This window comes from Monodon monoceros, unplaced genomic scaffold (genome assembly GCF_005190385.1).
Source record: "Monodon monoceros isolate NGI ecotype Baffin Bay Population unplaced genomic scaffold, NGI_Narwhal_1 Super_Scaffold_22, whole genome shotgun sequence".
Taxonomy (NCBI): Eukaryota; Metazoa; Chordata; class Mammalia; order Artiodactyla; family Monodontidae; genus Monodon; species Monodon monoceros.
In genome coordinates this window covers 70496633-70518708 of record NW_021703779.1, presented here as the reverse complement: position 1 = coordinate 70518708, position 22076 = coordinate 70496633, and the positions used below count along the sequence as shown (strand labels likewise).

The window sequence follows — 22076 nt, the reverse complement described above, 5'->3', positions numbered from 1 at the left end:
CTCTAGAATTTTCCACCCATTATTCTTTTATTCCCCATTACCCTAATGGAATGAGAGTAGTCGTATTATCTAAAGATCTCCTTTCTTGAGTCTCTAGGATATCATTAGATTAATCACTAAACACCAGTTGTGTTCAAAACATTCTATTCAATTCAGTGGGCTCTAGAGGTGAAATAATCTCTGATCTCAAGAAATTTATAATCTATAGGGAACACAGACATGTAAGTCCAATTAATTGTATAAATCAAAATGGATTAAGTACCATAAGAGAGACATAAATAAAGTGCAATGAGATCTCAAAAGTAGTAACAAGTAATTCTGATGGGGAAGAGGTTAAGGATGCTACAGGGAAATGTGAAAAGAGGGAAATCCTTAATAGAAGAAAGCTAAATAGAGGGGGTGGCATTTTTGTTGAGCTTGACAGAATTAGCAGATTTTCAGTAGGTGGGGAAGTAGAGTTAAGGCAATTGCAGTAGAACATGGTGCTCCATAAATCAGGAAAACGACGGTGGTACAAGTTTCTGTGTAAAGCTACATCCAAGGTTGATTATGTTCTGACAAGGGGTTTATAGCTTTTTCAACACTAGTTTTAATTTTGAGATAATGTTATCCAGTCATGGACCATGTGAGTAAATGCTTAATTGCTTTATAGTGTTCAGTAATAAACTTCTAAACATATATATTAATTAAAAACTATGCTAAGCTTTGTAAGCCTTAAAAGTTATTATTACTACATTCTAATTTCTACTTAGCCTTTCAGACTGAAGGGAAGCTGTACTTAATACTGGATTTTCTCAGGGGAGGAGATGTCTTCACAAGATTATCCAAAGAGGTAAGTATTTGTAAATTTTTGCTATACTTTATTGAAACAAAACTAAGAATAATTGTTTTTTTTTCTTTTGCTAATTACTTTTTTCCTACGGAAATTTTAATTATTCTTTTTTTGTTACATAGTATTTAGTGAATGTGCCAGTTAATGGCATTTCCTGTCTGCCTGTCATTTAGATCATCTCAATGTGTTACTCATTCTTCTCTTAGGCACAAGATCAGTATAAATAACTGGATGAAGTAGCTAGGGGCAAACCTAGGACTTTGGCTACTCAAGCTACCAAAATGCCTCTGGGAGTAGTGTTTAATTTATTCATGTTTAAAACAGCTTCATGGAGGTACAGTTGACATACACTAAACTGCACATATTAAAGTACATGCTTTGATAATTTTTGACATTTGTATAAACTTGTGAAACCATCAACACAATAAAAATATTTAGTTTATTCATCATCCCCAACAGTTTTCTTATGCCCTTTTTTAATGCTTCCCTCCTGCCTGACCCCTACTCAATCTGCTTTCTGTCACTGTTTGGTTTGCATGTTCTAGGACTTTATATAAATGGAATCACATAGTATGTGTTCTTTTTTTGGTCTGGCTTTTAAACTCAGCATAATTATTTTGGGATTCATGCAAGTTGTTGCACATATCAGTAGTTCCTTTTTATTGCTGAGTGGTATTCCACTGTATGGATATACAATGATTTGTTTATTCATTCACTTGTTGATGGATATGTGTGTTTTTTTGCAATTTTTGGATATTACTAATAAAGCTGCTACAAACTTTCATGTGCAAGTGATTGTATGGACATGTGTTCATCTTTCATGGTTAAATACCTAGGAATATAATGACTGGGTTATATAGTAGGTCTATATTTTAACATTTTAAAGACACTGTCAAACTGTTTTCCAAAGAAAATTGTTATATAATTTGTTATATAATTTTTACATTCCCACCAGCAGTATATGAGAGTTTCAGTTGCTCCATCTCCTTACCAACATTTGGTATGGTCAGTCTTGTTTTAATTTTGAACATCTGGTAAGTGTGTAGTGATACCATATTGTGGTTTTGAATTGCATTACCCTAATAACTGATGATGTTAGGCATCTCTTCATGTGCTTAGTTGACATATATCTATCTTTTCTGATGAAATGTCTGTTTAAATCTTTGGCCCATTTTCTATTGGGTAATTTTCTTACTAAATTTTGAGTCTTTATATATTTTGGATGGTAAGTCCTTTATCATGTATGTTTGAAAATATTTTCTTCTGGTCTATGACTTGTCCTTTCATACTCTTTACAGGGTCTTTCAAAAAGCAGAAGTTCTTAATTTTGATGAAGTCTGATTTATATATATTTTTTCCTTTTATGAATTGTGTTTTTTGGTGTCCTGCTTAAGGAATATTCGCCTAATCTTAGGTCACAAAGATTTTCTCTTATATTTTCTAGAAGTTTTGTAGTTTCTGGTTTTACACTTATGTTTATAATCAATTTTGAGTTCATTTTCATATATGGTGATAAATGTGTGTTGAAGTCCTTTTTATCGTATATAGATATCTCATTGTTTTAGCATCATCATTGGAGAATACTGTGCTTTCTCCACTCAATTACCTTGCATTTTCTGTTGAAAATCGATTGACCGTATATGTGAAGATCTATTTGTAGACACTGTTCTGTTCAGTTGATCTGTTTGTCTGTCTTTATGCCAATACAACACTTTCTTGATTACTATACTTTTATAATATGCCTTAAAGTCAGGTACTGCAAATCCTTGAGCTTTGCTCTTCTTTTTCAAAGTTGTTTTGCCTCTTCTAGGTCCTTTGCATTTCCATATCAATTTAAAAATCAGCTTTTCACTTTCTACAAAAAAGCCTGCTGGGATTTTGATTGGGATTGTATTGAATCTGTAGTTCAACTTGCCAATAACTGACATTTTCACAGTACTGAGTCTTCCAATCCATGAACATAGTATCTCTCTCCATTTATTTAAGTTTTCTGTAATTTCTCTCGGCAGTGTCTTGTCATTTTCAGTGTACAGGTCTTGCATGTCTTTTGTCAGATTTATCTCTAAGTATTTTCTTTTTAAAAAATTCTGTTGTAACTTGAATTACTTTCTTAATTTTATTTTCAAATTGGATGGAAATATGATTACTATTTTTGTATATTGGACTTTGTATCCCACAGTATAACTAAAATTACTGATTTTATCTAGCAACTTTTTGGTAGACTACAACTAGAACTTTCTATTGGTAATCTGCACATAAGGAGTTTTACTTCTTCTTTTCCATTATGGACATCATTTATTTGTCTTTGTTACACTGGCTTGATCCTCCAGATCAGTGTTGAAAAGTATTGGTAAGAGCACACATTCTTGCCTTATTTCTGATTTTAGGGGAGAAAGCATATTTTCACCATAAATTACAAAGTTAAGTATAGGTCTTTTTGCATGTTCTTTATCAGGTTGAAAAAGTTCCCTTCTATTACTAGTTTGTTGGGTTTTTATCAGGAATGTATGTTAGATTTTGTCAAATCCTTTTTTTTTTGCAGTTATTGAGATGATGATCATGTTTTTTTCTTCTTTAATATTTTAATATGGTGAATTACACTGATTGATTGTCAAATGTTGAAGCAGCCTTGCATCTGTGGATGAACCCCATGTAGTCATGATGTATTATCCTTTTTGCATATTATTGGACGTTATTTACTAAAAGTTTGTTAAGAATTTTTGCATCTATTTTCATGAGAGATATTTGACTGTTGTTTTCTTTATTGTTTATATCTAATTTTGGTGTCTGAGCAATTCTGGTTTCATAGAATGAGTTGGGTAGAATTTTCTCCTCTTCAATTTTTTGGAAAAGTTCAATGTTAAATTGTCATTAAATGATTGGTAGTATTCACTAGTGAAGCTATATGGGCCTGAAGTGTTTTTTTTAATGGTATGGTGTTTAACTATAAATTCAATTTATTTAATATACTTAGGGCCATTCAGTTCATCTTTCTTTTTGAATGAGCTTTAGTATCTTGTGTCTTTTAAGGAATTTGTCCATTTCATCAAAGTTATCAAATTCACTGGCATAAAGTTTTCATAATATCCCCTTATGACTTTTATAGGTATAGAATCGTTAGTGATGTTGATATCATCATTCCTGATGTTGGTATTTTGTGTCTTCTTTTTTTATCTCACTTAGCCTTGCTAGAGGTTTATCAATTTTATTGTTCTTCTTAGAGAATCAGCCAGCTTTTGGTTTCACTGATTTTTTTCTATTGTATTTGTTTTCTGTTTCATTGTTTTCCACTTTAATTTTTATTACTTCATTTTTCTCTACTTAATTTTGTGTTTCACTAGCTTTTCTGGTTTTTAAGATGGAAGCAGAAATTATTGATTTGAGACCTTTTCTTCTTTTCTAATATAAGCATATAGTGTTACAAGTTTCCCTCTAAATACTGCTTTAGCATCATCTCACAAATTTTTTTTTTAAACATCTTTATTGGGTTATAATTGCTTTACAATGGTGTGTTAGTTTCTGCTTTATAACAAAGTGAATCAGTTATACATATACATATGTTCCCATATGTCTTCCCTCTTGCGTCTCCCTCCCTCCCACTCTCCCTATCCCACCCCTCCAGGCTGTCACAAAGCACCGAGCTAATATCCCTGTGCCTTGCGGCTGCTTCCCCCTAGCTATCTACCTTACTACGTTTGTTAGTGTGTATATGTCCATGACTCTCTCTCGCCCTGTCAAAGCTCACCCTTCCCCCTCCCCATATCCTCAAGTCCGTTCTCCAGTAGGTCTGCGTCTTTATTCCTGTCTTACCCCTAGGTTCTTCATGACATTTTTTTTCCCCTTAAATTCCATATATATGTGTTAGCATACGGTATTTGTCTTTTTCTTTCTGACTTACTTCACTCTGTATGACAGACTCTAGGTCTATCCATCTCATTACAAATAGCTCAATTTCATTTCTTTTTAAGGCTGAGTAATATTCCATTGTATATATGTGCCACATCTTCTTTATCCATTCATCCGATGATGGGCGCTTAGGTTGTTTCCATCTCCGGGCTATTGTAAATAGAGCTGCAATGAACATTTTGGTACATGACTCTTTTTGAATTTTGGTTTTCTCAGGGTATATGCCCAGTAGTGGGATTGCTGGGTCATATGGTAATTCTATTTGTAGTTTTTTAAGGAACCTCCATACTGTTCTCCATAGTGGCTGAACCAATTCACATTCCCACCAGCAGTGCAAGAGTGTTCCCTTTTCTCCACACCCTCTCCAGCATTTATTGTTTCTAGATTTTTTGATGATGGCCATTCTGACTGGTGTGAGATGATATCTCATTGTAGTTTTGATTTGCATTTCTCTAATGATTAATGATGTTGAGCATTCTTTCATGTGTTTGTTGGCATTCTGTATATCTTCTTTGGAGAAATGTCTATTTAGGTCTTCTGCCCATTTTTGGATTGGGTTGTTTGTTTTTTTGTTATTGAGCTGCATGAGCTGCTTGTAAATTTTGGAGATTAATCCTTTGTCATTTGCTTCATTTGCAAATATTTTCTCCCATTCTGAGGGTTGTCTTTGGTCTTGATTATGGTTTCCTTTGCTGTGCAAAAGCTTTGAAGTTTCATTAGGTCCCATTTGTTTATTTTTGTTTTTATTTCCATTACTCTAGGAGGTGGGTCAGAAAGGATCTTGCTGTGATTTATGTCATAGAGTGTTCTGCCTATGTTTTCCTCTAAGATTTTGATAGTTTCTGGCCTTACCATCTCACAAATTTTGATATGTGATGTTTTTATTTTGTTTTAGTTCACCATATTTTCTAATTTCCTTTTATTTCTTCTTTGTCTCATGGGTTATTTAGAAGTATGCCAATTAATTTAAAAATATTTAGGCAGTTTCCAGATAAATTTCTATTATTGATTTCTAAATTAATTTTATTGTAGTCATAAAGCACACTTTGTATGACTTGAATTCTCTTAAATTCACTTAAATTATTTTATGCTTCAGAATATGGTATATCTTGGTAAATGTTCCATGTGTACTTGAGAAGAATGTGTATTCTGCTTTTGGGTAGTAGAAGGTTCTGTAAATGTCGATTAGATTAAGTTGGTTGATAGTGGTATTAAGTCTACTATATTCTTCCTAATTTTTTCTCTACATGTTCTAACATTTTTTGAGAGACAGGGATTGAAACCTTTTACTATAATTATGGATTTATCTATTTCTTCCTGAATTTCTGTCAGATTTTGCTTCATGTATTTCAAAGTTCTGTTATTAAGTGCGTAAACCTTTAGGGTTATCATTCCCTCTTGGTGAATTTACCCTTTGTCATTATGAGATGACTTATTTTATCCCTGCTAATGTTCTTTGCTTTGAAATCTCTGTCGATATTAATACAGGCACTCCAGGTTTTTAAAAAATTAGTGGTAGTTTAGTATATTGTTTTCCATATTTTTATTTAATCTATTTGTCCTTATATTTAATGTGCAGTACTTAAGGCAGCATGTAATTGTCCCTGTCTTTTATACAGTCTGAAAATCTATGCTTTTTAATGGGTGTGTCAGACTTGTAACATTTAATCTGACTGTTGATATGGTTGGGTTTGAATCTCCATCTTTCTATTCATGGAGTTATTTTTGTCCCTTCTGTTCTTTGTTCTTTTATTTCTCCTTTGCTGCCTCTTTTTTTTTTTTTTGTGGTACGTGGGCCTCTCACTGTTGTGGCCTCTCCCGTTGCGGAGCACAGGCTCTGGACGTGCAGGCTCAGTGGCCATGGCTCACAGGCCTAGCCGCTCTGCGGCATATGGGATCTTCCTGGACTGGGGCACGAACCCGTGTCCCCTGCATCGGCAGGCAGACTCTCAACCCCTGTGCCACCAGGGAAGCCCTGCTGCCTTATTTTTAATTAATTATTTCACATGCTTTTATTTTTATACCTTTGGTTGGCTTTTTATCAAAATAACACTTTGTTGTTGTGTTATTTTAGTAGTTGCTTTAGGGTTTGTAGTATAAATTTTTAATGCAGGAGTCAGGAATCTATAGTCTCAGGCCAAATATGGCCTGTTGATTTTTTTGTAAATAAAGTTTTATTGGAACACAACCACACCCATTTGTTTAAGTATTGTCTATGGTTGCTTTTGTGCTTCAGTGGCAGCATAATTGTATGGTCATTTTTTATTGGACGGCAGGTCATTTTTTATTGGATGGCAGGTGTTATGAATTTAATTTTCTTGTACTCTAGATACTTGTGTTTTCTTATAAGTAGTATTTAGCTTTGTTCTGAGATGCAGTTAGCCTGTTGAGTCTTGCTTTTAACCTTTGTTATGTGGTACCAAAGCAGAATTTAGGATTAATTTTTCCCAATACTGAAACATGACCCTTCTTAGTACTCTAACCAGCCTATCAATTATGAGATTTTTCACTCTCACTGTTTGGTACAGGACTTATCCTGGTCCTTTGTGAGCTCTGTGAATTCTTTTTTAAAAATCTTTTAGAGTTGTTCTTTTCCTGGGCTCAAGTAGTTTCCTTAGATCCATGATTGGGAATTCTTCATTGGATGGCAGACATCCTGAAATTCACCTTGTTAGGTGATGGATTGTTTTGTATTCCTATAAATATTATTGAACTTTGTTCTGGAATTTGTGCGGAACTAGTTTATTTCAGATTGTTAAACTGGACCAGAGCAGTGTATAATCGGGATGATTTTACACCACTGTGAAGCATCTGATTACTCTGTCCAGTGCCCTGTGAATTATGAGGTTTTCTGCTCTGTGTGGAGGTAATAGGAACTATTCCTGGCCCTGTGTGAGTTCCATGGATTAGTCCCTCTAATACTTCCATTGGTTATTTTTCTGGCTCAGGTTTCCTCACATGTGCTGAGCATTTCTCTGCTGAATACTTGAGAGAGACCTTCTACATAACTCTACAGTTCTCTCTCTGTAATTCTCCCTTCTGTACTCTATCTTATGAATTCTGTCCTTCTTGTCTCCCCACTCTCTCAGCTCCATCTCATCAACTCAGGAGACTTCCAGGCTCTGGCCTGACTTTGCCCTCCCTGCATTGCTGCTTAAGAACTCTTTCCAGGTAGTGAGCTAGGACAGTTGTATGGTTGTTTCCATCTCTCAATATTCACTGTCCTTCGTTGTGATGTCCAGTGTCTTGAAAAGTGTCATTTCATATATTTTGTCCTGTATTTTAGTTGTTTCAGATGGGAGATTAAATCCTGTCTTTGTCTACCTCATTTTGTCTTGAAGTGGTAGTCTGGGAGTAGAATTTTAATTGGGTAATAGTGGTTCAACATTTCACTTCCATAATTAAAATATGAGAAAACTACTCTTGATTCTCAGAATTCTAGAACTTGCTGTGAGAAAGGAACAGTGTGATTCTGGGATGCTAGCTAGTGCTTAAGTGGCTAAAACCTGTCTCTCTGTCTGCTTCTACCTGTCTACCTCCAGTATAGAACATTCCATGCATGAACATAGACTGTGACCTTGGTATATTCTTTACTCTAAAACAGAGTTCAGTATGTGATAGGGTCTGTCTAGGACCCCCTTCCCAGAGGGTCTTTAAAGGACCTTATTAAAAGCTGGTTCCAAGACACAGAGGGACAATAGTATAACAAGTATTCATGATTTCTTGTGTCAGATTGTAGAAGTGTGAAGAATATGTTTGAGAGATTCTTACTTGTAGTCACTTCTGATTTTCTTTTAAACTCTTCAGACCTCCATTCTCGATGTGGGACTATCTAAACCCATACTAGCACAGAGATGCAGTCAGTAAGTTTTGATTCCTAAGTCTGGAATATTAGGTAAGAACAAGCATTTTAAATGCATTTCCCAAAAGACAGTAAATTCGTATATTCATTGAACAGGCTGCTAAGAAATGATTTAATGGTTACTTCTATAGACAGCTTATTAATAAGTTTTTTATTGGTTATACTTCATGTGTATGTACAAAAAACTGCTATATCATCAAAAATGAGAACTTTATGCCTTAGAAAAAGACTTTTAAAAATACATTTTTGTATTTGTTAAAGAAATTTATAATGTATGTCATATATATTTTAAAGGGAACAGCACCTCCCCAAATTTCTCTCCTCACAAACACACACACACACACACAACCTCTTAGATCATACCATATTTTGCTAATGTCAAGAAAATACAATGAGATGAATGGCTGAGAATTATAAAACTTCCAGTTCTTCCAGAATCAATTTGTAGACTTAACAAAATTTCAAACAAAGTCCCAATAGGAATTCTTGTTTGAAATTGACAGATGATTTTATCAGCGTTTTTGGAAAAGTAAACAAGTGAAAAGAACTAAGACATTTTGAAAATAAAGAACACCATTTCCTTGCCCTACCTCTTGTTTAAAACTTTATAAAGCTACTGCTATAAGCAAACCATCACAGTATCAACACAAGATTAGAAACATACTGTATAGTCCAGGAATATTCTGGTATATATGACTTACCATATATTATTATAATAGAGGAAGAATCACAAGTTAATGGCAAAGAGATTGATTGTTCAGTAAACCGTATATGAGAAATTGGTTAGGAATTTCAGAAAAAAAAACATTTTAAATTGTTATCACTACCACATACAAAGATAAATATTACTTACATTAAAGAGCTAAATCTGGAAAACTTCTCATGCTAAAAGAAAATGCAACTGAATGTGTAGTTGACTATTGAATGGAGGTCTCCTAAATCATTAAAGTAATGAAGTAAAATCATACAGAAATTATATATAAATTTGACTACATAAAATTAAGAATTACTGAACATCAAAAACCAGCACAAAGTGGGGAAAATGTTTACAAATAATATGATGGAGGACTGACATTTTTAATATTTAAAGGGCCTGTACCAATTGAAAAAACAGTAAGTAAATAATGGAACATAGGCAAAAACATTGCTGATAATTCACTAAAAAAATGGAAAGGCCACTAGACATGGAAAATTATATAGCCTAAGAATCAGAACAATTGATTCCATTTTTATATATCAAATTAGAAAAGATATTTTAAAAGGATATATTCAATGCTGTCATGGATGTGGTAAGACAAATGCTTTCATAAGCTGCTGATGGGAATGTAAGTTATTGTAACCCTTTGACAAATAATTTTGTTCTGTATGTCGAGAGTCTTGGACTATTTATTCTCCTTGACTGCCTAGTATTTGCTTTTTTATTTCTCAGAAATCCATTTTGGGGAAATAACCATAAATATCAAAAATATATATGCATATTACAGAGTTATTTATAATAGTGAAAAACTGGAACTAACCTAAATGAACATTAGGTAAATTATAGTAAATTAGTATGTTGAGATTGTACAGCTATTGAAAACTCTTTATTAATAAGTTAAAGATATAGAAGAATGCCTATAATATAATATTAAGTGGGGAAAAAGGAGGCCACTAAATAGTTTATGTAGTGTGATCTCAAATATGTTAAAACACACACCCTCATACATACATACGTGAACGACTTGAAGAGCAGACAGAAAGACTAGCAGTCCTTACCTCACGGTGCTGGGGCTTTAGATGATTTTTATTTAGGGAGAGACTCAGGATAATTAGTGAATAGATAAACATTAATGGTAGTGAACCTGAAACTTAAAACATTGTAACATAACATATGGCAGAAGTGGCTTCTGGGGAAGAGGTAGTTCTTAGGGACAATTATTTCTGAGTTCAAATCCTGCCTGCTTCTTACTGTGTTTTTCTAGGCAAGTTACTTTATCACTTTGAGTCTCCATATGTAAGGTGGTGATAATACCTACCTCATAGGGTTGTTTAGAAGATTGTAATAACAGATTGTAATAACATAATGAAAAGTGGCTGGCACGTGATAGTTACTTAATAAGTTTCTTATTTGTGTCCATCATGAAGCTTTCCTCAGAGACAATTTCATGACAAGATAATATGCTTGTCATAAACTGTAAACTAGGCAGTTTTCTTCTTTTAGCGTTTGAAAGACTTTTGTTTAGGGTTTTCTTATGTGTTAAATTTCCATGAACGTTTTGATTAGCCTTCCTCAGAAGTGAAATAGGTAACATCTGTTTTTCTTCTTAATAAAATACCAAGTGAAAATGATGCTCTTATACTTTTACCATTATAATATTCAAATGAATTCTCCTGAAACTTAGATAATGAACAATCATTGTTTTTCTATAGAACATTTTAAAAAGTGGGTATAATATCAAAATTTATCTTTCATTGCTCATTCTCAGAAATTTTACTAGTACCTGAGTCTGCATAATGTAATTCAGTGGCCATAATTCTAAGTGGGCAAGCCAGTTATAAGATTTTATGATATTTCATTAAAATTTTGAGTTTTCCTAATAATCTAGATATTTCTTTAATGAAAATAACCAATTTCTAGACAAGTTATTTGTTTTGCCAATTGGAAGCCCTTGATAAATCTTAAAAATTACATGTGATGGTTGAGTAATGCCCAATTTTGTGTGTAAATTAACACTCACTTTTGAATGGATATAGACATAAACCTATAACAATAATACCTCATGGTTACACACATAGGATTTTACAATTTACAAAGTATTTTTCCCCACATAAACTAAGCTGACTCTTAAAACAACCTTGTTAAGTATATGTAGCAGATACTATTATCCTTATTTTACAGATTTGGAAACTGAAGCCCTGAGGGCTAAGTGAAATGTCAAACATTACACTGCTAATTCTAATTCTAAGTCCAGTGCACTTTTCACTTCATCATAGCACCTCTGTTCCCAGGCAGAAAAAGATTGAGGAATTCAGTGCCTTTAAGCTCATGTATTCTACTAGCAGAAGAGTCTTGGAGCTACCCCTTAGGTCAGAGATTGGGTTTAGAACCGTGTCTAATATGAGTTACTAATTCGACAACTTTTGTTGGTATAATTGAAGCTTTAGGTTAGTAGAGCTGCTAAAAGCAAAATTCCTGAGAAGTGATAGTAGACAGTGAAAGAGAAAATAGTAGAAATAGTGGAATTACCAATGCTAAAACAAAATATCTAATATACTGCAAAGATCCTGAGAGCATCCCTATATAGTAGTGTACTAAATATAATAACCGAATTATGACACTAAGTCATTTTTAAAAAGGTAAATCCTGTGCAGTACATTCAGGGTAAAAAGATATGCAAGCTACATAATATGTTTTAGGAAGATCTACATTAAAATGTTGAAGAGAAGGATTTTTTTAAATTTTTCAGTATATTTTATTTTATTTATTTATTTATTTTAATTTATTTATTTACTTTTATTTTTTGGCTGCATTGGGTCTTCGTTGCTGCATGCGGGCTTTCTCTAGTTGCAGTGAGCGAGGGCTACTCTTCGTTGTGGTGCGCAGGCTTCTCATTATGGTGGCTTCTCTTGTTGCAGAGCACGGGCTCTAGGCACGTGGGCTTCAGTAGCTGCAGCACATGGGGTCAGTAGTTGTGGCTTGAGGGCTTTAGAGCGGAGGATCAGTGGTTGTGGCGCACTGGCTTAGTTGCTCCACGGCATGTGGGATCTTCTCGGACCAGGGCTCCAACCTGTTTCCCCTGCATTGGCAGGCAGGTTCTTAACCACTGCGCCACCAGGGAAGTCTGAGAAGGATTCTTAAATAGTTTAGTTCCATCTATATACTTCTTTTATTTTCTTGTTTGCCTAGATTTGTCTGTTTACTGGTTTTTAAAGAAGAAATTTTAAATAAATTCAACATTAAAAAAAAGATCAAATGGTAAATTATTATTTTATTCTAGGTTCTGTTTACAGAGGAAGATGTGAAATTCTACCTCGCAGAACTGGCCCTTGCTTTGGATCATCTGCACCGATTAGGAATTGTATATAGAGACCTGAAGCCAGAAAAGTAAAGCTATATTGTCTTTATGTATCCCTGTTACCAGTATTTCTATAACTACTTTTTTCTCCATTAAGTCTTATATTTTAAAGATTATATGAAAATATACATGAATTATACAGTTATATGAAACTTACTTTAAAAAGTAGTCTTCATAAGATACCCATTGATTTTAAATTAGTCATTTCAAAATTTTCCAGTATATCAAATAGATATTGACCTCTTTTATGATGATTTTTATGTAAATATTTTATGTAAAAATATTTTATCCCACATTGTTGAATGTGAATTTTGCTTTACAGCATTTTGCTTGATGAAATAGGACATATCAAGTTAACAGGTATGCAAATTTTCTCATTCTACCCTAAGCCTGTTTTATATTTTTTGTTATTTTAATATATATATTTGTCTAAGCCTGTTTTTTTCCCTCTTTCTTGATTTAATTTGCATTTTTTTTATTTCTTTGGTGAACTAAAATTCATTTAAAGGGTGGATAAGATAACTCTCAATATGCTCTAATTGTAATACCAAAAAATTATATGGTAGAGTCACTGTCCTCATTAAGAAATGACATTTGGTTTTCTAGGAAAAATCACATCATTTTTGTTTCAGTCTAGGCTGAAAGATTTATCATAAGTAGTTATCACATTTGAAATATAGTGAATTATAAACTTCTGAACCAAGTGTTTCATAATAAGAGGTTCATTTTATTCTTTCTTTTGTAAAAACACATTTTATTTTACTTTATTTTGAATGTTGAGCGTTTACTGTATGTGAAACACTGATAATTTTCACAGGACCTTTTGGCATAAAGTATCCTTATTATACCATTAAAAAAAAACCTTTAATTTTCAAATAATTATAGACTCACAATAAGTTGCAAAAATAGTACCAAGAGGTCCTGTGTACCGTCACCCAGCTTCCCCCAATGGTGACATTTTACAAAATTACAGTGCATTATCAAACCCAGGAAATTGATAGGTACAGTTACAACTAACTAGACTATATACTTTACTTGAATTTCACCAGTTTTTGCACATATTCTTTTTTTGTTTGTCTTTGTGTATATCTCCGTGACATTTTATTCACATATGTAGAGTCAAATACCATCACCACAATCAATAAGCAAAACTGATCTATAACCACAAAAGAACTCTCCTGTGCTGCCCATTTATAGTCACCCTTCCCACCTTCCCTAAATCCTGGCAACCACTTATCTGTTCTATATCTCTAAGTTTGTTATTTTAAGAATATGATATAAATAGAACTGTATAGTAGTCACACACCTGAACATTTATCCTAGAGAAATAAATACTTACATGCACACAAAAAACCTAAACATGAATTTTCATAGCAGCTCTGTTTGTAATAGCCCAAGGCTGGAAATGTCCCAAATGTCCTTCAGAGAGTGAATGGATAAACAAACTGTGATACATCTATGCAATGGAATACTACCCAGCAATAAAAAGGAAATAACTCTTGATATATACAGCAACTTGGATGGACTCAAGGGCATTGTGCTGAGTGAGCCAATCTCAAAAGGTTACTTATGTTTTAAATAGATAGTAAATTCTGTATTTAATTATCAGAATGTTAAAACAGAGATAAAATGAAGATGTGGGCTTTACAGAGAATTTTGGACCAGTGCACTTTAAAGGTAAGTTGCTTTAAATTCCTAAGTATACTTCTTCAATGTAAAAATAAAGTATGAAGTTGTTAACTTGAAAGCTCAAGTAAATGTGACAAAGTTCAAGTAAAGTTTAGTAAATCATTTTTTGATTCATAGCCTGATTCTCTTTCTACTATATGAAAGAAGCAAAGCAGATTTAAAGAGATTCAAAGAGGATAAGGAAGAGAAATATGAAGAGAACAGTAGAGTTTTGAAATTTTATATAATAATTTTTATTTTACAACAGTCAATCTTTAGTTGCAATGCTAATTAGAATTTAATTCTTTTCATTTTTCTTAATAAGTTATGCCTGTTTTGTCATGGGTGAGGAAGAAAGGTGGGGAAAGAGTAGAATAAATTCAACCTATATCTCTCTTCTACATTAAGGTTAATTGGGTGAATAATGATGTCAACTTGTTTTATATTTAGTCTTATAATATGAATTCTGCTTTTACACCTTTTGGACTTAAACGGGCTGAGGAGTAAAGAGTAGTTAGAATCAATGTTAATTTATAAGCAAGGGACACAAGGCTTGTGACAGGAAGAAACTGTGATTTATATATATTTTTAAACAATTTAATCTATTTTCCTTTAAAGTGACACCAATATTCCTTTAAAGAAAGTACACAATGATAAATATTAGATAATTTACAGTTTCATGATTATAACAGAATTCAAAGTCTTGTAATGAATAATAAATTTATGGATGTAACCTCACAACATTCCAGTAAGGTTGGTTAAAGTGTGACCATTCATAGCAAGTGTTTTAAGACATTTCATTTTTTTTTCATTCTTTCCTTTAATTTCTTTTTATTTTTATACTTCCTTTCTTTTTCTTTATTTTCTTTTTCTTCCTTTCTTGCTTTCTTACCTGCTGTGCCTTTTTCCTCCTTCCTTCCCTTCCTTTTTTCCCTCCTTCTCTTCCTATCTCCTTCCTTCCATTTTGAATGCTATCATCGAGTACTATTTGCTCGATGAACTATGGTTATTCTTTTGGTTTATTTGGTGAACTATGTTATTCATTTCTATCACAGCCTGTGGAATTTGTAGAGGAAGCACAGGTCACATTGGCATCTTTTTAGAAGCAGACAGAAAGATTCCATAGCTGTCTCTTCCTGAGTTCAGTTTTCCTTGTTCAAGTTTGCATGTTTTGGCTGGTCTGGTAAATGTGCTAAGTCATGTGTAGTACTTTCAGTGAGCCCTTAGGGTTCTCATTTTAGGCAAAGGATCTAATTTCTCTGAGACATTAACTCAACTAACAACACAGCCCTGTAAATGAAAAGGCAGGAGAGGCCAGAACTGGGAATCAGGTGTGAGGAGAGGGTGCTATGGATGTGGAGGGTCAGGGCATTTGGACAAGGATGGATGTAAGAGTATCACAAACCTGGGTGGGAAAGGGAATCTGGAGTCTCCAGAATCACTTCTGAGGGACATAATTCAGAAGTAATTTTTATAAAGAGAGGGAAGATAAAATATGCAGTGTCAGAAATTAAATCACACAGTACTTGAGCTGAATATTTAAGAAAAAAATGTATACATAAGAAAATAGTTTTAAGTAATTTTTATGGCTATCTGAAAATTAGGCACTGAAATTACTTTTACATATAGTAGATACTCATAAAAGTGTTGTGTTTTGGACATGCTTTTAAAATTTAACGTCTTTAAAAGAGTCATTTAAGGAAACAAAGGTATATCTCACCCCCCTGCCAAAAACCCTTTATATAGCTGATTTCTACATTTTCTTTTCAAATTAGTGTTTTGGAAAAAACACTGATTAACATATGTCTTATTTAATCTTGTAGCTAACTCTTATTATTGTAAAAATTTTTGTCCGTTGATTGCTGAGCAAATTCTAGTGTTAAATGTCAGTTTTGTCAGAAATAGTACAGCAAAGGACCTTTATGGAGTGGTGTAATCTCTGAAAGGTAACAGAGGATAAGAAAATTCTCTTCCCCTCTTCCTTCTCTGTGGAATGGCCAAAGAAGCCAGTGTTCTTCTCTACAAGGTATGTTGTTATATTCAGCTGAACTGACCTCAGAGACTAGGTTTCATTAAATTTAATTTTGAAATGGAATTGCAGAGTTTAAAAGCCTTAAAATGTGGAGAAAGAGCATAGTACATTGAAAAGATTTTTTAAAATTATGCTGAAAATCATAATGCATTCAGTTATTATACAAGAATTAGTAATTTTTAAATGAAAATATTGAGTATGGTTAAAAAATCAGTTTCAAGGGGTCCTAAAATTAAGTATTAATATTGTATTTTATTTTAAAAGAGAATTATAGGGCTCATAATTTTTTCATTTATAGAATTAAGGTATAATTTACGTAGAGTAAAACTCATTGTTCTTGTGATAATGGAACTAATTTGTATCTTGACTGCATCATTGTCATTATTGTGGTTGTGATGTTGTAATATAGCTTTGTAAGATAATACCATGGGGGAGACTGGCTAAAGGGTAAACGGGATCTCTGTAGTATTTCACATAATTGCGTGTGAGTCTACAGTTGCCTCAAAATACAAAAGTTTATTTTTTAAAGTTACTTTTTTGTGTATAGTTCTGCAAACTTTGACAAATGCATACAGTCAGCATCAAGATATAAAACAGTTCCCTCACTCCCCAGAATTTTCCCATTATAAGTCAATTCTCCCTTTACCCCTTGACAACCACCAATCTGCTTTCTGGTCCTATGGTTTTGCCTTTTCCACAAAATAATATAAATAGGAAGACAGTATATACTCTTTTGAATCTGGCTTTATTTATTTAGTATGCATTTGAGATTCATCTATATTGTTGTGTGTATCAGTAATTTCTTTTTTTATTGCTGAGTAGTATTCCATTTTATGATGGTACCATGGTTTGTTTATCCAATCCCCAATTAAAGGGCTTTTGGGTTGTTTCCTGTTTTTGACAGTGACAAATAAAGCAACTAGAAATATTTTTGTACAGGTTTTATGTGAACATAATTTTTTATTTCACATCAGTAAATACCCAAGTGGTGGGATTGGTTGATCATATGGGAAGTGTGTGTTTAACTTAATGAGAAACCTCCAAACTGTTTTCCAAAGTGCTTGTACCATTTTGCATACCCATCAGCGATGTATGAGAGCTCCAGTTGCTCTGCATCCGTGCCATTACTTGGTATTGTCAGTACTTTTTTATTTTAGCTCTAGTAAAAGGCATGGAGTAGTACCTCACTGTGATTTTATTTTGCATTTCCCTAACAAATGATGACATTGAGCATCTTTTCATGTATTTCTTTGTAGAAGTGTCTGTTCAGGTTTTTTTGTCCATTAAAAAATTTGGGTTGTTTGTTTTCTTATTACTGAATTTGAGTTTTTAAAAATATACTCTGAATACAAGTCCTTTATATGATATGTGATTTTCAAATATTTTCTTCCAGTCTCTAGTTTCTTTTTGATTTTCTGAACAATATATTTTGAAGAGCACTTTTTGACTTTGATAAAATCCAGTTATCAACTTTTTTCTTTTATGGACTATACTTTTTAAAATATATATATTTATTTTATTTATTTTTGGCTGCATTGGGTCTTTGTTGCTGCATCCAGGCTTTCTCTAGTTGCGGCAAGTGGGGGCTACTCTTCGTTGCATTGCGTGGGCTTCCATTGCAGTCTTCTCTTGTTGCAGATCATGAGCTCTAGGCGCATGGGCTTCAGTAGTTGTAGCATGCGGGCTTCAGTAGTTGTGGCTCACGGACTCTAGAGCGCAGGCTCTGTAGTTGTGGTGCACAGGCTTAGTTGCTCCTCAGCATGTGGGATCTTACTGGACCAGGGCTCGAACTCATGTCTCCTGCATTGGCAGGCAGATACTTAACCATTGCACCACCAGGGAAGCCCTGGATTATACTTTTGATGTTGTATCTAAGAAATCTTTGCCTAACCCAAGCTCACAAAGATTTTATCCTGTATTTCTTTTGGAAATTTTGTAGTTTTAGGTTTTACACTTAGGTCTATGATTCATTTTGAATTAATGTTTGTTTATGAGGTATGGTATGAGGACGGATTTTTGTATATCAATATTCTGTTATTCTGGCACCATTTGTTGAAAAGACTGACCTTTTCTCCATGGAATTGCTTTTACATCTTTGTCAGAAATCAGTTGGCTATATATATAGCCAGTTCTGTTATAATGCAACACATATGATCTTAAAAATCACTGTACTATGCATAATTGCATAGTAAAAAATATGACTTATGGAGAAAATGTTGTTTGGGGTTTAACACTAAAATATATAACCAGTGACACATTAAAGAAAGATAGGAAGCTGTTAAAAATGATGGCATTGTTTTATATGTTCTAACTGATTAAGAATAGATAAATACTACAATAAATATGATACCTTACCTTGAAAAAAATCCTGAAATTTGCTTGTATAATTGGCATCAGAAAGGTTGCAGTTTGTAAGTTATTGTGAAGTAGTGGGAGGTAAATTATCTGGAATTGGGAGTTCTAATACTACAGGTGAACAGAAGTGGCTTGTAACACACATGATGTGCTGAAATAGCTGGTAGATATTTGACGTGTGTGCATGTATGTATTTCTGCTTGGCTCAGTTCAACTAGGTGCAGTTTTCTAGTGTTTCACCTATTATTTCTTGTGGGCAAAATTGCACATAAACCAAGCTGAAATTTGAAATTCATGTTATATTCGCCAAGCAAACTCTAGTGTTAAATGTCAGTTTTGTCAGAAATAGTACAGCAAAGGACATTTGTGGAGTGGTATAAATCTCTGAAAGGTAACAATAAGGTATCAATCACATTGGAACAAATTTGCAGTTTTAAAACAAGAATAGCAGAGCGACTGTATATGTCAGTCTATTCTTGGACGCTGTTTTGTTGCATTCATATATGTATGTGTGTGTGTAGTCTTTCTCCAGTACAACACTGTCTTGATTACTATAGCTTTATAGTAAGTATTGAAGTCAGGTAGTGTGAGTCCTTGAATTTTCCTTTTTTATTCAGAATTGTTTTGGCTATTCTATTTACTTTGTCTTTTTACATAAATTTTAAATTCAGCTTGTTGATTTTTACAGAAGAAATCTTGCTGGGATTTTTATTAATGTTTCATTGACTCTGTAGATCAGTTTAGGGAGAATTGACATCTTTAACAACATTGAATCTTCCAAATCATGACCAGTATCTCTCTCCATTTACTTAGATCTACTCTGATTCCTTTCATTGATGTTTATAGTTTTCAGCATGCAGGTCTTGTATATACATTCTTTGTATATTTATACCTGTGGATTTCATGAGGGTTTTTTGGTGGTGTTATAAATAGTACTTTTAAAATTTCACCTTTCAATTTTTTATTGCTGGTATATAGAAATAAGATTGATTTTTATATATTAGTATCTTTAGCTCTTCGAAGACCATAAACAAAGTGGAAGTTCACCAAAACCAAAGCAAAATTTGCTTTTCTAATATTTTAAAAAGTGCAAATTACTATCATTTTTTGTCTTAGTCTGTTTTAAAAATTAGATCACTATGACAGTGTTGATTTAATTGTCCTTTCAAAATTGTTGAATCATATTCCTGTATAGACATGAAAACATGTATTTTGAGGATGAGGTTTAACTGAGGTAAGGAGCTTTCTTAATGGTAATCGTAAGCCATCATGAGTAGGTTTAATTCATAGTTCAGTTTCTTTTGGTATTTTCTATTTTCTGAAGATCTTCAGATATGTTTTTGTGTAATATTGTTATTATAGATTTTGGACTCAGCAAAGAATCGGTAGATCAGGAGAAGAAAGCCTACTCATTTTGTGGTACAGTGGAGTATATGGCTCCTGAAGTAGTAAATAGAAGAGGTCATTCCCAGAGTGCAGATTGGTGGTCATATGGTGTACTTATGGTAAGTAGTGTTTTTTTAATTATGCCAATATACAATTAGTATTGTTTAGAATTTTAATCTGAGTGTTGGGATGTGTTAGGTGAGAATAGGGTTCTCAAGTTCATGACTGTTAAAAAACTTGATTGGCTAGCTGTTATACAATAAAAATTAGGGTTTTGGTGTTCTGATTTCTTTTTGTTGCTAGATTAAAAGGTAAATGGCAGCATTCTTTTACAAGTTATTCAAATTTAAAACTTAGATAAAGGCATACCAGATTTTAGATTTCAGAATACTGTGTTTAGTAGTTACATGGTATTTTAACTAGGTATCACAGAATTTAGCACCTTATGGTATATTATCTTATTGTCACATTTTTTCAAGCATGTCCCTAGAAAGATTGTAAACCTCTTAAGGAGGGCAATCCTGTCTTCTACTACTTATAATCTCCCACAGTATCTAGCATAATGAGCATATGGACTGACTGATTTGGTATAAGATTAAGCATAGAATTTGTAGTATTAAGTAGGGTGATAAGTGAATAGCTATTGAATCAGATACAATTTGCTCTAGAAGCCTGATAATCCATTTTTGCCTCTTTATCACTGAATTACTGTACGATGTATCAATATATTAAGTGGCTATTATAAGCCTGGGATTTGGTAAGGGCAGTGGGGTGGGAACAGATAGAAGTACAATATTTGGCATTTTCCATGACCTAAGAAAGCATGCTATCTGGTTGGGGAAACAAATGGAATAGCTAAATAAACTGCCTGGAAGTACCTTAGAAGTTCAGGCAATAATTCATATAAGTTGATGTAAGAAAAGTAGAGGAGATAGAACTTAAATTAAGCCCTAAAGAATGGATAAAATTCAAATAGCTGTGTGTCAAGAAGAATAGTATTGTGATAGTATTAGGAAAGACCTGGAGAACCAGTTTGACTAGAGTAGTAGTGGAGAATGAGGGTGAAGGTGGAGGAAATGAGGCTATAAGCCTATAAGGATTTGCACGCAATCCTCTGGGTGGTTGGAAACTTTTGTAGATTCTTGAACACGACAGTAATTAGAGAAAAAATGTATTTTAGGAAAATTAACCTTGGTAGCATTATATAAATGGCTTGCAAATGGAGGAAACTAAAAGTAGGGAGACCAAGAAGTTCTCCTTAGAAGACAGTTGTAAGATTACAGAATGAAAAAAAGGAGATCTTAAAGACATTTAAAGGTAAGAAGTGGCTGACCTTAGTAACAGATTAAATGCCACAGATGAAGCAGAGGGGAAAGGTCAAAGATAGAGATACCTCTAAAACTTCAGGGGATCGAAAGAAAGGTAGTTCAATAGAAAAGAGATAGCTTGGAAGGACAGCTGATTTTGAAAGTGGGGAAATAATTTATTTTTAACACGTTGCATAGGTTACTGTGGGTTAGTGTTTAACCCCTTGATAGTAATGAATTAGGAGAGGGCAGTGGAGAGAGCATCAGAATCATCTGAAGACCTTAAAAAACAACAGCAACAACAAAAAATTACTCTGCCAGCCAGCATATAGTTTATTTGAGGGGAAGGTGTGATTCCAATGTACTATCCTTCTCTTTTTCTTTTTGTTCTTGCCTTTCCACCTCTTATTCCTCCAGTCCCCAGGAGAGAACCATTATTTTAGGTTTGGCGGCAGGGAACTGGAGCTTGAGAGAGATGATCCCCGTACACCATACTTCCCTTCGTCTTCATTCCCTTTCTGTGACTCCTACCCCTATCTCTTCAGGCTCCAGTTGAGAACCATTACTTTAGATTTGGAAGGGAAAACTGGGGATTGAGAGAGATTGAAACTGGAATCGATTTGAGAGTCATCAGTCCTCAGGAGAGAGTTGAATGCATAAGCTAACTAAGGTT

General features: G+C 33.5%; 1 protein-coding gene across 5 annotated transcripts in view; it reads left to right on the top strand.

Moving 5' to 3' along the window:
• The window catches only part of RPS6KA6 (ribosomal protein S6 kinase A6), a 227927-nt gene that overhangs the window by 146369 nt on the left and 59482 nt on the right, over window positions 1-22076 (top strand). For 4 of the 5 annotated variants that reach the window (XR_003796370.1, XM_029240500.1, XM_029240502.1 and 1 more), the window contains exons 6-9: window positions 753-832; window positions 12578-12684; window positions 12978-13015; window positions 20073-20215. Coding sequence is in view for 4 of the 5 variants with exons in the window: in XM_029240500.1 (XP_029096333.1) it covers window positions 753-832; window positions 12578-12684; window positions 12978-13015; window positions 20073-20215 (368 nt within the window). In the remaining variant the exon portion in view is untranslated. The remainder of the gene's footprint in view (window positions 1-752; window positions 833-12577; window positions 12685-12977; window positions 13016-20072; window positions 20216-22076) is intronic. The other variant, XM_029240503.1, reaches the window with a different exon arrangement.